Below are 16,042 nucleotides of genomic sequence, written 5' to 3'. Positions count from 1 at the left end.
GATTTCTTTCTATATGGGGGCACCATAGTACCTACCATGTGACAAGCATAAATTTGGGGTCAGAGATCTCTTAGCTCTGTCACTCAGCAGGTGTGTCATCTTGCACAGGCTACATAACCTCTCTGACACTCAATTTTCCCATCAATAAAATGAAAATGGGACCACCTCAAAAAAAGTCCTGAGACTATTAAATTAACCACATCTTGAGACTTTTTGTTTCCAGGAAGGACGGAATAGTTAATATCAGACTAATCCTCCTGGAAACACCAATCATAAACTCTGGACAAAATGTATTCAAAGCGCTGTTTGACAGCACTAGAAAAAAAGGAAAAACAGGCACAAACCGGAGGGAACACATTTATTTACCTGGCCTCTCCCCTGAAGGTATTTCAAAGTTGTAAGGGAATACTGGGGATGGGACTCAACCAGAAACCAGCAGGCATTAAGTTAAAGAGCCAGAAATTAGAGTTCAGGGTGGTTCCCAGGAAGGCTGAAAATTATGAGGGAAAATGCTAGAAATAGGGGACCCACTTGGTCCCCTCTTGGGGGATCCCCTAAATTATTACATAAAGACCTCTAAAATCCTAATGTGAAGCTTAAACTGCATATGGATGGAGAGAGACTCGAAGAAGCCCAAGAGGAAACCAGCAGTTGAAAGAGCTGAGCAATAATTTCAGCAGCTGCCACTGCAGGGGAGAAAGATTTTGTAATTTAAGTTCCACCACATTAGAAAGACTTGATAAACAACTCAGGCTTTCCATGGAAACCCCAGAAGTGTCTGTTATTCCCAAGACTAAGGGCTATACCTGAGACTCAGGCAAAAACTAAAATACACCTACTTTTGAACAAAGCCTTAAACAATCCCTCCACAAAAATCAACACAAGTCACCATTAATTTAACTACCTGCCAAAACAAAACTCTGTATTATGCAGAGGAAGATAGCCTATCCAGAGTCACTAGAAAGAGTTCTCTACAATGTCCACTATCCAATGAAAAAAACGACTGTTCCAGGGTGCTACCAAAAACTATTAGACACTTGAGGAAGGAGAGAGAACATGAAAAGAAAAGAACCAGTCCCTAGAAACAGATCTATGTAGCACTCCAGGGTTGGAATTAGAAAACAGTCACTTTACAATAACAATAATAGACATGCTAATTTATCACAGAAAGACGTGTAAATAATGAGAAACTTTTAGGCAAGATATGGAAACGTGTTTTAAAAATCACATGGAAGTCCTCGAACTGAAAAATACAATATCTGAGATTTACAAGTTATTGTCTGAGATCAGCAGAAGATGGGATACAAAACAGTAAAACTTGAAGACAGGTTAATAAAAATTATTCAGATGAGACACAAAGAGAAGGAAGACGGATGAAAGCACGTGGAGCCCCCGTGATCTGTGCAGCAATATCAAGTAGACATACGTGTGTGTAATTGCCATCTCGAAGAGGAGAGCCAGCATCGGGCAGAAAAACAATTGAAAATGATTGGAGAAATATTGCCTCGTGTTTTTCCAGTTTTTTTCAAAAACATCATTTCACAGATCCAGGATTCTCAACAATCCCCAAGCAGGATAACTACAAAGAAAATCACACCTAGGCATGATGTAGCTTAAATTCTGAAAAGCAGAGATGGAGAGAAAATCTCAGAAGCAGCCGGAGGGAGGAAAAAAAGACACAATATATGCAAGAAAGCAATAAAAGGAATTATGACTGAATCGCATCAAAAAAAAAGGAGGCCTGAAAACAGAGGAATAACATCTTTAAAATGATGGAAGAAAATTCTTCACCAACCTTTGCACTAGACTGTTTATCGCAGCGCAATTTACAACCACCGAAATGTGGAAACAACCCACATGCCCACCAACCTAGGAATAGATTAACAAGCTGTGGTATATGTATACCATGGAATACTATTCAGCCATTAAAAAGATGGAGATTTTACTCTTTTGTATTAACCCAGATGGAGTAAAGTATCACAAGAATGGAGAAGCAAGAATCCAATGTACCCAATTCTAATAAGAAGCCAGTAGACGATCTAATACACACCCATATAAGAGAAAAACTCAAATCAATTCAAGGTAGGGGACAGGGGAATGAGGGAGCAGTATGGGGGAGCTCCCACCATGTTAGGGTGTATGACACCTCTTGGGGGTGGGACATGATTATAAGAGGGACTTTACCTAACAAATGCAAACATTGTAACCTAATTCTTTGTACCCTCAATTATCCTGAAACAATGAAAAAAAGAAAACACTTATCAACCTTTCTACAGCCAAAATATGTTTCAAAAATAAGGACAAAACTAAGACATTGTACATATAAATGAAAACTAAAAAAAAAAATTGCCACAGGGTGGCGCCCATGGCTCAAAGGAGTAAGGCGCCAGCCCCTGCATGCCGGAGGTGGCGGGTTCAAATCCAGCCCCAGCCAAAAACTGCAAAAAAAAAAAAAAATTGCCACGAGTAAACCCATTCTACAAGAAATGTTCTAGGAAGTTCCTCAGGTTAAGGGGAATAACATCAAATGGGAAGTACAGCTCTACAAGAACAATGTTGAATAATAAAAAACAGTTTATGGGGATAAATAAAAACATGTTTTCTTTTTTCTTAACTTCTTTTAAAGTCATGGGCTGCTTAACACAAAAATAATGACAGTGAATTATAGAGTATATATTACAGATGTAGAAACAGAATACATGAAACAATATCATAAACAACAAAAAATCTATAAATAGAGTTGTGTGTGAACTGGTATAATATTTATTCAAGCTATATTGTGATAAAGTGAAGGACTAAATATCATAAATCCTAGAGCAACCACTAAAAATAATACTACAAAGAGGTATAAATCAAAAGTCAGCAGAGAGGAAATGAACTACTAAAATAACACTCAATCAACCTAAAAGGTATCAGGAAAGAGAGAACAAAAGAAAAACTGGCAGCGGGAACAATTAAGAAACAAAGAACTTCAACTGACCCATATCAAGAATTGCATTAGGTAGGCTGGGTGCCCGGAGCTCAGTGGTTAGGGCAGCAGCCACATGCACCAGGGCTGGTGAATTCAAACCCAGCCCGGGCCTGCTAAACAACAATAACAAAAAAAATAGCCAGGTGTTGTGGCAGGCACCTGTAGTCCCAGCTACTGGGGAAGCTTAGGCAGGAGAATTGCTTGGGCCCAAGAGTTTGAGGTTGCTGTGAGCTATGACATGATAGCACTCTACAAAGGGCAACAAAGTTAGACTCTGTCTTAATAAAAAAAAAAGAATTGCATTAGGTTTACATAGATCATACCCTCAAATTAAAAGGCAGCAATTGTCAGGTAGGATAAAACAGCAACTCTCAACTCTCAAATAGATGTACCTTAAAAACACTCCCGAACCGAGATGAACCTTAAATATATGGAGATTCTGACAGGTTAAAAGTAAAAGGATGGGCCAGGTGCCATGGCTCACACCTGTAATCTTAAGTGGATTGCTTGAGCTCAGGAGTTTAAGACCATCATGAGCAAGAATGAGACCCTGTCTCTGCTAAAAATAGAAACATGAACCAGATGTGTTGTGGCAGGTGGCGGGCACCTGCAGTCCCAGATACTTGGGAGGCTGAGGCAAGAGAATCACTTGAGCCCAGGAGTTTGAGGTTGCTGTGAGCTAGGCTGACACCATAGCACTCTAGCCCAGAGTAACAGAATGAGACTCTGTCTCAGAAAAAAAAAAAAAAGAGAGAGAGAGAGAGAGAGTAAAGGATGGAAAAAGAAAAACAGCATAATAAAGCTGCTATGTCTATATTACTCAAAGTAAACTTCAAGAAAAGAATACTGCATGTGATAAAGGGGCTATTTCACAAGGATAACAGGATTGATTCATCAAGATGTAGCAATCCTAAATATGTATGTGCCTAATGATACGTTTCAAAAATAGACAAAGCAAAAATTGGCAGAACTAAAGGGAAAAATAGACAAATCCATTTCAGTACTTCTCACTCAGCAATTGATGAACAAGTAGAAAAAAGTCAGTAAAGTTAATAGAAGATTTAAGCTATCAAAACCTTAACCTCATTGCCTTTTATAAAACACTACACCAGCAGTAATAGAGGACACATACTTTTCAAGCACACATGTAACATTCACCAAAATAGAACATATACTGGACCTTAAAATAAATCTCAATAAATTATAAAGGAATTAAACTGTGGGGAGTATGTTTTCTGACCAAAATATAATTAAATTAGAAATCATTAACAATAAGAAAAAATAGAGTGCAAGTTGCCAATATCAAGAATGAGAAAACATTACTATAGTGCCTACAGATATTGAAAAATAATAAGGGAAAAAAAAAGAAAAATAATAAGGGAATATTATATACGACTTAATTCAAAAAATTAGATGAAATGAACACATTCTTCATGAAAACTCAACTTACCAAAATCAGCACAAAAAATAAAATAGAAAATTTGAGCATCTCTATAGCTATTAGAGGAATTGAATTCATAATTAAAAATCTTCACACGCACGCATATGATCACCAGGTCCAGATGGCTTCACTGGCAAATTCTATCAAGCATTTAAGTTAGAAATGGTAGCAAGTCCACACAAACTCAGAAAACAGAGAATGAGGAAACACTTCATAGCTCTTTTTATGAGATCAGCAGGATCAGAATGCCAATACTTGACAAGAATATTACCAGGAAAGTAAATATCCACCAGGGACATAGGTGCCAAATACCCTCCACAACATATTAACATATCAAATAGAGCAATATATAAAGGGAATAAGAAATCATGCCTAAGTGGAATATATCCCAGAAAGGTAAGGTGCATTTAACATCTCCAAATCAATCAATATCACTCACTGCATGAACAAAATAAAGGCAAAAAATCATTGTAGTGGAAGCAGAAATCACAAAGCATAGCACGCACTGATATAAAACTCTCAGCAAATTCGAAATAGAACAGAACTTCCTCAATCTGAGAAGGGCATCTGAGAAAAATATAAGTCATAGCTATCTAACATATTTAATGGTGAATTAATGAGCCCATTCTTCCTAAGATCAGAAACAAGGTAAGGATATTCTCTCCAGTTTTTTCTGACATTATAGTAGAGTTTCTAGCCAATGCGGCAAGACAAGAAAAAATAAATAAATAAAAGAATAAAGACTAGACAAGAAGAAGTGAAACTCAGCAATAAAAAGGATGAACCTACGGATACAGGCAAGAATATGAATGAATCGCAAAAGCATTTTACAGAGAGAAAGAAGCCAGACACAAAGGCATACATACTGCATGGTTCTGTTCATATAGAATACGTGGGACCAGAACAGAAAAAACTGGTTTGTAATGACAGAAAGCAGATCAGTGGACGCCCTGGAGGTTGTGGGGAAGGGAGTAACTGTAAATAGGGAATTGGGGAGGGTTTGTGAAAATGCTCTGTATCTTGATTAGGGTGGTCATTATAAGGGTATAAAAATTGATTAAATTGTACAGTAAAATTTTTGTATTTTATTGTATATAAATTATATCTTAATGAGGTTGCTTTAAAAGTTGGAAAAATAGATAACATTAAGAAAATGAAGGCCGGCTGGTGCCTGTGGCTCAAAGGACTAGGGCACCGACCCCATATGCAGGAGGTGGTGGGTTCAAACCCAGCCCCAGTCAAAAAAAAAAAAAAAGTTAAATATAAAGAGCATCTTTTAAAAAAAAAAAGAAAGAAAGAAAATGAAGGCCAGGTACAGTGGTTCATGCCTATAAACCCTAGCACTTTGGGAGGCCGGGGCAGGTGGATTTTCTGAGCTCAGGAGTTCAAGACCAGCCTGAGCAAGAGCAAGACCCTAGAGAAACAAGCTGGGCATTGTGGCAGGTGCCTGTAGTCCCAGCTACTCGAGAGGCTGAGGCAGGAGAATCGCTTGAACCCAGGGCTTTAAGGTTGCTGTGAGCTGGGCTGATGCCACCGCCTTCTAGCCTGGGCAACAGAGTAAGACTCTGTCTCAAGAAAAAGGAAAGGAAAGAAAAAGAGGGAAGAGACTATAGGAAGTACAGAGATAATATTAATGATACATATGTCTGACGAAGGACTTGAATCCAGAATATATGGAGAACTCTTATGACTCGATGATAAACATCAAAAATAAACACGTTGTTCTTTTTTTTTTTTTTTTTTTTTTTTTTGGCCGGGGCTGGGTTTGAACCCGCCATCTCCGGCATATGGGACCGGCGCCCTACCCGCTGAGCCACAGGCGCCGCCAACACGTTGTTCTTAATGATCAAAAAGCATGAACAAATGCTTCACAAAAGATAATATGTAAATGGCCCATAAACACACAACATTGTGCTCAAAATCATCAATCATGAGGGAACTCTATACAGAAACCAGAGACAACTGTACACTTCTGAAGTCACAATCTGGCATGTGGAGCAACTAGAACTCTCATATGCTACTAATGGGGATATAAAGTAGTAGAACCACTTTAGAGAGCAGTTGGGCCGTTTCTTATGAAGTTGTACCTACACTTATGAACCAGCTCTTCCACTCCTAACCATTTACTCAAGAGAAATTAAAATATATGTCCGCAAAACAACTTATAAATAAATACGTGTAGAGACTTTTCATAATTACCCAAAACTGTAAACAATCCAAATGCCCATAATCAGGTAAGTGGACAAGCAAATTGTCGTGTGTTCGTACGCTGGGAAACTATTCACCAATAAAAAGGAATGAACTCTTAGCACACACAACCACGTGAATAAATCTCAAAAACATTCTCCTGAGTGGAAGAAGCAGACGCAAAAGAGTACACAGCGTAAACCTTCATGTGTGTGAAGTTTGACAGCTGGCAAAGCCAAGGTGTGGTGAGAGGATTCATAACAGTAACAACCCAGGCGAGTTGCAGACTGATTAGAAAGGGACAGACAGGAACTCTCTGGGGTGATGAAAATGTCCTCTCTCTTAGTTGGGGTGGTGGCTGCCTAGGTTTGCCAGAACTCGTGCTATGCACTTAAATATTATACATTTTATGGTATTGTTTATTCTTCAATCTTAAAAAAAAAATTGTTGTGAAGGACTTGGTGCTTAACTCATAGTAAATGCTCAACAACCATTAGTTCCCTCATCCTCCACCCTCCCGTTCCCACCAGGCAAGAACCATGGCGCTAGAAGAACATTGATGCTCAGTTGACCTCTGAGAATAGGATTGTCATTTTCTCCAAAGGAGCATCATCCTCACCACGGCACTAAGAGCTGTTCTAGTCCAGACCAAGGATCATGGATAATGAGGATTGCACCAAAAGCCATTACATCCCAAATCTTCCTGTGGGTTTCTTCCTCCAAGTCTAATCTGGGGTTCCAATGTCTCAAGCCAAGAGGGTAGAATTGAGTTGGGTCATTCCACGAGATGCGAGGGGATAAAGTGTGGAATAGGAAGTCACATGGTGACTGAGGAGAACAGTGCTCAGGGGGAGGTTATAATAGATAAAGTAGGAAAAATCATGTTGGAGCCAGATGTTGAAGGCCCACAAGGTCAGTGGAGTTTAGATCGTCATGTAGCAGATACTCAGTGAGTGTCTGTTGATTGAATAAGTGAAGGAATGAGCCGCTGCGTCTCTTGAAGCTGAGCCAGCAGCAGGGTTGACCACTGCCCCCTTCTTCTGTCTTGCAGCTCACCTATCTGCCCCCACCGTGGGGTGAGTGCCGATCCTCAGAGATGGGACTCGACTTCTTTCCTGTTTACAGCATCACCGCCTGTAGGATTGACTGTGAGACCCGCTACATAGTGGAAAACTGCAACTGCCGCATGGTTCACATGCCAGGTGAGCGCAGGGCAGGGTGGCTGCAGCGCCCCGCCGGGGCCACGTGGGACCTCCTTTGCATCCTCACTTTAACGGGCATTGCAATGCTTCATCCACTCCACTCAGATCCAAAAGGATGTTCCGCTGGGAAGACTCTAGTATTTGGTGCCTAAACCTTTAGAGGGCAGATAGAAACACCCAGTTCATCCACAAAGGCAGCATCCTGGTGTCCAGAAGTTCTGAGGTTTGGAGGACATTCATCTCAGTGTTCAGTGTTTGCCAGTTGTCTGCTGCTCTTACCTTTTAGTTTTGTGTCCAGCTAACGGGAGGCTTGCAATTCCTGCATCCTGATGTCGTACATCCTAAGTATCCAGATGTTTATTGCTCTCAGTCAGATGTTTCCCTTCCTGCATCCAAATGTCTAGCACTCTCTCAAATGAAGCAAAAGTCTAGTAGCTAGCAAATAAAAGTGCATGCACTGACACTTCTGTTGTCAGACTAATAATGCATGTAGCCATCTCATTAGAGGCTGCCGCGTGTAAGAGGCTGAAGTGCAGAGTGGTAGCTGGTTTGTATAGGAAGAGCCTGGCATTGCAGCATGCAAGGAGATGGGCTAAAGACAGAGGCCTTGCTTCGTAATTCAGCCTCTTCTACTCGCTGTGTGATGTGGCACAAGTTACTGAACTTCTCTGTTCTCACCTTCTTATCTTTAAAACATGATTAACTGTTATAAGAATAAAATCAGTTTATCCTCACTGATCTGAGGATAAACCCATATTTCAAGTATCACAAAGAGAAAATATTCTACCAATTACATTACAATACACCATTGATTTAAGATGCATCCCATGTCCTATGTTAAAATGCCCTAAAATGTGTGTGAAATCAATGAACTACGCTAGAACATTTTTACATAGATTACAGAAACTGCACGTGGGGAAAGCTGATGGTTGGGAGAAAACAGGACCAAATAAAGTAGAAATTGAACTTCTTTTGTTTGAGATAAACATGAAAACAGAGAGAAGCAAGTGAGGATCACATTCTCAAGAATTTATCTAAGTTCTCTCTTTTCCTGCCATGTGTGATGGAGGTAGGCCCAATCTATTAGGCCAGGACATAAATTACCTTGTATTCTGAAGAAGTCTGTGATTGTTATATTAGCACATGGGAAGAAGGAACCAAAAGTCACAGTTTTGGGGTTTGTTTTTCTTTCTTTCTTTCTTTCTTTCTTTTTTTTTTTTTTTTTGGAAACAAGAGGCTCACTCTATCGCCCTTAGTAGAGTGCCCTGGCACCATAGCTCACAGCAACTTCAAACTGTTGGGCTCAAGCCAACTTCGTGCTTCAGCCTCCTGAGTAGCTGGGACTACAAGTGCCCACCACAATGCCCAGCTATTTTTTTTTTTAGAGATGGGGTCTCTCTCTTGCTCAGGCTGGTCTTGAACTCGTGAGCTCAAGTGATCCACCCTCCCAGAGTGCTAGGATTATAAGCGTGAGCCACACAGCCAGCCCAAAAGTCATGTTAATGACTAAAGACCTACTATGTGCCACGAACATTGTTATTATATTTCGTGGCTGCTTATATTTCATTATTAGGTCATAGCTATTTAAATTTAACCAAATTCCTATATTGGATATGTAGTTCAATACCAACTGTTTTCTATTAAAACTCAAACTAAAATGAAAATCCTTATAGCTAAATTCTGAATTGTTTCATTATTAACCAGAAATTTCTTAAGTATCTAAGATTAGAATTATTGATCTTTAAAACTGCCTCTGTCAAAAGGGATTTTCCCAATATAATTAAAATTAACCAACCTTAAGATGGGGAGATTATTTTGGTAGGCCCAATCTAATCACATGAGTCTTTAAAATTAATCTCCATTGGGCGGCGCCTGTGGCTCAGTGAGTAGGGCACCAGCCCCATATGCCGAGGGTGGCGGGTTCAAACCCAGCCCCGGCCAAACTGCAACCAAAAAATAGCCGGGCGTTGTGGCAGGCGCCTGTAGTCCCAGCTACTCGGGAGGCTGAGGCAAGAGAATCGCTTAAGCCCAGGAGCTGGAGGTTGCTGTGAGCTGTGTGACGCCACGGCACTCTACCGAGGGCCATAAAGTGAGACTCTGTCTCTACAAAAAAAAAAAAAATTAATCTCCATTTTCCAACGAGGGTCAGAGGGAGATGTGACTATAATAAAAGGTTCAGCTTTGTTCCCTTTGAAGATAGAGGGTCATCAATGCATTGGGTGGCCAGCGAATCCATGGAAGTGACCTCTCAAAGCCAGAAAGGGCAAGGAAATGGATTCTTCCCTAGACCCTCCAGAAAAGAACATAGAGCTCCCCAAATTTTGATTCTGGCCCCATGAGACCTGTGTCTGACTTCTGACCTGAAAAACTGTAAGATAATAAATTTGTATTATTTTAACAATAGTAATAATAAAATTACCAGGCTCGGCGCCTGTAGCTCAAGCGACTAAGGCACCAGCCACATACACCAGAGCTGGCAGGTTGGAATCCAGCCTGGGCCTGCCAGACAACAATGACAACTACAACCAAAAAAAAAAAAAAAAAAGCCAGGTGTTGTGGCAGGTGCCTGTAATCCCCTCTTACTTGGGAGGCTGAGGCAAGAGAATCGCTTAAGCCCAGGAGTTGGAGGTTGCTGTGAGCTGCGATGCCACGGCACTCTACCAAGGGCGACAGCTTGAGGCTCTGTCTCAAAAATAAAATGAAATAAAATAATAATAATGATAATAATAATAAAATTACCTGAGCTTCCTAGAAGACAGAGCAATAAGGGAAACATGTCACTTAATCTATTCCTGGAAAGGAGGAAGCATCCAGCTCTTCTGTTCTGAAAAGGGCTTTGGGGAAAATGGCAAGAAAAAGTTATTATGGTGGACTTTAACATTAGCACTTGGTTAAAAAAACAGATCCTATGTTTCCATAAAGAGAGCCCAAAGAGGAAATTCTAACACTGCTTTTTTTTTTTTCCTCTCTCTCACCAGTGTTTATGGTACAGTTTCGGTAGACTCGGTGGTCTTCCTATGGCGATAACTGAAACTTTCCTGGTCATTGTCAAAGCCAGACTATTATGTATAACCAGTCAGTTGAAAAATTTAGCCATCAGAAGAGCTGAAGCTTACTTCTGTGCTATTTATCAAAATACAACGATGTTTTAGAAAATCACAAATTTATTTTACATATAGTGAACATACAAATTACAAATTCGAACCCCGCATAGCAGGACTGCTTGGCAGAATTCGAGCCTCATTCAATACGACATTTCTTAGAAATTATTCTGTATTGTACTTCTCTTTTCACTATTTAGAGGGGCTGTTTGTGGTCCTAGAGAGGTCTCCTCACCATGCTGTCTCACGGGACTCGGGGAAACTTCTCTGGAGCATTTGCAGAGTTATAACCCTACGTTAGTTATTTGGAGCCCCGCATGAAGCACAGAGCCTGCTGAATCTTTCTGTACTTTCAGCTGTTGCATTTCCATTTCGATAACACAGATTTCTCCTTTCCCAGGTAGTGTGGTATTACTCACAGTTCCTAATTCCTGCCTTCTCTCCCTTCTCCACTGCTTGAAAAGCAGACTGGAGTAAACACAAATGGGCAACAGACGCCGGAACGGCTGATTAGATGTCTCTGTCCCCTCTCAACTCTAAGCCCCCTTCTCAACCATCAGCCTTCAGATCAAGTGTTCAGGAATGTTTTTTCTGAAATAAAATGAAATTCAAGGGTGAAAAAAGGTGCAGAGGATTTCACCCCAAAATATGCCAGCACTGGTTAATATTATTTGCTTGCAGCTTAGACTGAGCCACCAGCCACATCTTCCCCAGTGAAACCTGAGCCAAAGGCAAACAGTGGAGGTTTTCATCATTCCCTCCATGACCCTGTTAGTGACATCTCAGTTACTAATGCGGAAATAAAGAGCAAAGCAAAGTAGAAACAGAAAGCCTCTTGCTCCCATACAGCAGTTTTATTTTGCTGAAAAGAGCCCCAGCCTCCAGATCAGAGACCCAGGTGCAAAGCTTGGCTCCATCACTTCCAGCCCTGGGGTCCTAGGAAGGCGGGATGCTTAAACCCCAATCTCTCATGGGTAAAAGGGATATAGTATTTCCTACCTCAAAGGGTACCTGTTTGGGCTAAAGGATGTGATGATGGCCCGGGTTTAGAAGGTGCTTACCACCCCCTCCCCAATGTCAGTCCTGAAGGCAAGCTCACCTGTCTCCCACAGAAGCTGGTTAGCCAGGCACATCCTGCTGTCTCCTGCTCAGTGAGGTTAACGGTCTGCCCAAGCTCACGCAGCAGATCAGAACTGAATCTCCTGGCTCTGGGTTCACTCTGATCCCAGGCTCCCTCTGACTGTCCAGTGGGAGGCTGCTGCCAACACCAGAACCAGAAGGCACTCACTTCCCCAAGCCCAAGCAGGGGAGGTGCTGGAGACGTGAGTGTCCCTGCCTAAGTCACTCCCTGTTGTGTTTCTTCTTTGCAGGGGATGCCCCTTTCTGTACCCCTGAGCAGCACAAGGAGTGTGCAGAGCCTGCCCTAGGTCAGTATGGGGGCCAGGGGGAGGGCAGAGGGCATGATGGGGCCAAGAGCCTGAGAGTGAGATCATAGAGGTCATCCGGAAGGGAGGGGGAGAATGGGCGGAAAAAGGCTCAGAGCAGGGTGAGAGGAAAGAGACTGAGCAGAATGGAGAGATAAGAGAGGGAGAGGAGGAGAAAGAGAAGGCTGGGAGGCAATTGGTGCAAGGGACGAAGGCTGGGAAAGGGACTGGGGGAGAGAAAGGAGGTGCAGAGATAGAGGTGAAGGAACAGATTTCAGAGGGAAGGGGTGCTCAGGAACGCAGGGGAGAGAATGAAGATGGAGAGAGGATGGACAATGGAGTCTGGTGACACCTCCCCTTACACATTCTAGTGGAATCCACAGGAGGGCAAGGTTATTCCAAAGCAGTCCCATCATCCCCGTTCCGTGCTCTGTTGAGACCCAGGGATGTGAGGGAAGACAGGACAGGTGAGGCCAGGTTTTCAGTCCGTGTGTGCAAGCGGGGGGTGGGGGGCACAGAGCCGCCCCTCCTCCTCTCCAAGAGCCCTGCTGGGTGTTCATGGCTGAACCCCCAGCTGGAAAACCATCAGGGAGGGAACTGGCACAGACAAGCTGCAGCCCCCAAGCTAGACCCACTCCACACGCCTGGCTCTCTCTGGACCCGGGAGGTGGTTTATAATCAAAAGCAGCAGAGAGAATTTTAAACAATGTGCCCTTGAGTTGGTTCAGCAGCTGCACTTCCTGGAGCAAAGTGGGGCAGTGCTGGCCTCAGGCCCAGATGCCCCCAAGAGGACTAGAGAGGGGAGGCCAGGCTGAGAAAAGACAGGGTGACTTCTAACGGGTGCAAAGACTCAATAATAAACAAGGGACACCAGAAATACTGAGGTCGCTGGAGGAAAGGGAGAGGGTGGGGTTAAAGAAAAAAACTGTTCCGACTCTTATTAAAACAGGCAGACTTTACTCGGGGTTACTGCCACAGATGTCAAGTTATAATAGGGGACAGAGATGGGGTTCAACTCAGATTACAGCAGACATGGCTGGTGACTCATAGCCATCAAGCAGGGTACCAGGTCGGTAGATGGGAAATAACCTGGAAGAATGATGTCTCATCCATGGGAGGGGGTTCTTGCTAAACTAACTTAGGATTCTTTTTTTTTTTTTTAAGCTTTTTTTTTTTTTTTTTTGTAGAGACAGAGTCTCACTGTACCGCCCTCGGGTAGAGTGCCGTGGCGTCACACGGTTCACAGCAACCTCTTAACTCTTGGGCTTACGCGATTCTCTTGCCTCAGCCTCCCGAGCAGCTGGGACTACAGGCACCCGCCACAACGCCCGGCTATTTTTTGGTTGCAGTTTGGCCAGGGCTGGGTTTGAACCCGCCACCCTCGGCATATGGGGCTGGCGCCCTACTCACTGAGCCACAGGCGCCGCCCTAACTTAGGATTCTTGCTGAAGGCAGACCAGGTGATCAGATATCTAAGGTAGGGGACTCTCTCCACACTGACTTTATCAGGAGTCTTGCTAAAACTGAGCCAGGTGGGCCCAGCAAGGATGGGATCCAAGGTCAAGGCCTAGATGACAAGAGGGCTGGCTAATGATGAGCCTGGCTGATGTTTGATCGAGAAGGGTTCTGCCTTCTCTCTCTGTTAGAGGGAGATGGTGCATTAAACCACATCATCTAAGTGGAAGAAGAAAGGAGAGGGAGAAAGAGTTCCAGAAGCTGGATGCTGCCTGCAGGGAAAGGATCTGAGGACCCTTGCCTATGTCCTAACCCAGCAGGCAAAGCAGTTAGGCATAGGCTAGGAGGGACCCTCAGCTGGAAAACCACAGAGCCCTGGCTGTCAGGTAAAATAGTCTCCCACGTCTGCTTTAACAGTGGCCCACTCTGTGGATGAGAACACTGAGGCTTGGAGCAGAGTAGAGACTCCTGGCAAGTTGAAGAGGCTGGGAATCCTTTGGATCCCATTCTGCCAAAGTGGTGACACTTCAACAATTTTTTAGAAGTGCCATGGCAATAAAAGGAAGCACACAGTTCCCCTAAAACTCAACAATCCCTACACCTCCTTCCATATCACTTCCCAGCGCTGGAATCCAGCTGCCAGTCCCCAGCTCCAACACCTGACTAAGCCCCTTCCCCGTCTCCCTGTAGGTCTGCTGGCAGAAAAGGACAGCAATTACTGTCTGTGCAGGACACCCTGCAACCTGACTCGTTACAACAAAGAGCTCTCCATGGTGAAGATCCCCAGCAAGACATCAGCCAAGTACCTGGAGAAGAAATTCAACAAATCAGAAAAATATATCTCGTAAGTTAAGTGGTCACGGTGGGCAGGTAGAGGGGAAATGATCAGGAGATTTGGGACAATGGAGGAGGAAGGCCAAGGTAAGAGGTTAGTTCAACTCAGAAGGCAAAGAGGAGGAGCGAGAAGCAACCCCTGCCCGTAAGGAGCTTGCAGTCTATAGAGAGACAAGTACACAGCGGAACTTGAGTCTGATTGCGTGGAGTAGGCTACGGGAGAAATGCAGACGGTGTGAGAGAGGGAGAGGTTAACTGCAGCTGGCACGGAAAGCTTCAGAGAATTTTAGGAGTTGCCCAGGTGGACCCTGCAGTTTCTCTTTCCTCTGCCTGAAATACTTTTCCTCCCAATGGAGAGCTTCGGGACCAAAAACGGGAGGTTATTCTGAGACATGAATGAAAGGAAGTGAAGTCCAGGTTGTGTGTGGGTAACATGGCCTTTATTCACTTGGGTGAGACAGAAAAAGAAGTCAGCACGGGGTTAAGGCAGGGTGGGAATGTAAAAGTTGGGGTGGGGTTGGCTCACTCATTCCTTCCTGGGTGGGACGTTCTCTCCTGGGCAGGTCCCTACGGCCAACTGGTTTTTCATTAAGCAGATCTCCATGTAAATGTCACCTCCTCTGACAGGTGGATTAGGTCCCCTCTTGATCCTTTTCTTTCTAAGGACCCTGATATGTCCATTTTCCTTTACAACACCACAGTGTGTAATTATACACCCATATGGTTTCCTTGTCAGCACCTGCCTGCCCAGGTAGATTGGAAGCCCCCGGAGGGGAGAAACCTGTCTTTTTTTGTTCTCTGCTGCCTACCAAATACTAATGGAGTGTCTGCCACAGCACTCAAAAAATGCATTTTCATAGAATATGTGAAGGAAAGATATGGGAGAAGAGGGGGGCCCAGGCAGAGAGAATCAGCACAGAACAGTTAGGAGAATCTCGAAGTGGAAGGTGGACCTATCAGAGCAAAGGGGTCTTGCCGGGTGAGCTGGAGGGTGTGCAGGGTGCAGGGAGTGGGCTCATCCCAAGACAATAGGCAGCCTCTGAAGAACTTTCAGAGTGGAGCGACAGACTCAAATTTGTATTTCAGACCAGTGTTCCCCGGGAGGATGGACCCTCTGAAATAAAGGGAATGTTCTATAGCTGCAATGTGTTCAACGTGGAACCCACTGGGCACGCGTGGCTGTTGAGCATTTGAAACGTAGCTTGTGTGACTGTGGAACTGAACTGTAATTGTATTTAATTTGAATCAACTTAGCAGTCTTAGGAAGATCCTTCAGGCGCAGTACAGAAGACGGGTGCAAGCCAGATGGGAAGAAGGGAGCCTGTTAGGAGGCAGTTGCCACCAACCAGACAAGAGATGTGTTTCTTTGAACGGCTCCTCCGTGAGCCCTGAGTGGCGAGAGAAGAATTTGCTCCTCTCTTCCCCAG

The 16,042-nt window shown here is 43.5% G+C and overlaps 1 protein-coding gene across 1 annotated transcript in view; it reads left to right on the top strand.

The window, feature by feature from the left end:
* LOC128570574 (acid-sensing ion channel 2) overlaps positions 1-16,042 on the top strand; it is a 285,991-nt gene that overhangs the window by 261,007 nt on the left and 8,942 nt on the right. The window contains exons 4-6 of the mRNA XM_053569873.1: positions 7,651-7,801; positions 12,273-12,329; positions 14,472-14,625. Of these exons, the coding sequence (XP_053425848.1) occupies positions 7,651-7,801; positions 12,273-12,329; positions 14,472-14,625 (362 nt within the window). The remainder of the gene's footprint in view (positions 1-7,650; positions 7,802-12,272; positions 12,330-14,471; positions 14,626-16,042) is intronic.

This window comes from Nycticebus coucang, chromosome 18 (genome assembly GCF_027406575.1).
Source record: "Nycticebus coucang isolate mNycCou1 chromosome 18, mNycCou1.pri, whole genome shotgun sequence".
Lineage (NCBI taxonomy): Eukaryota > Metazoa > Chordata > Mammalia > Primates > Lorisidae > Nycticebus > Nycticebus coucang.
The sequence above is the reverse complement of the archived record's forward strand: the minus strand, read 5'-3'. Positions and strand labels throughout refer to the sequence as shown.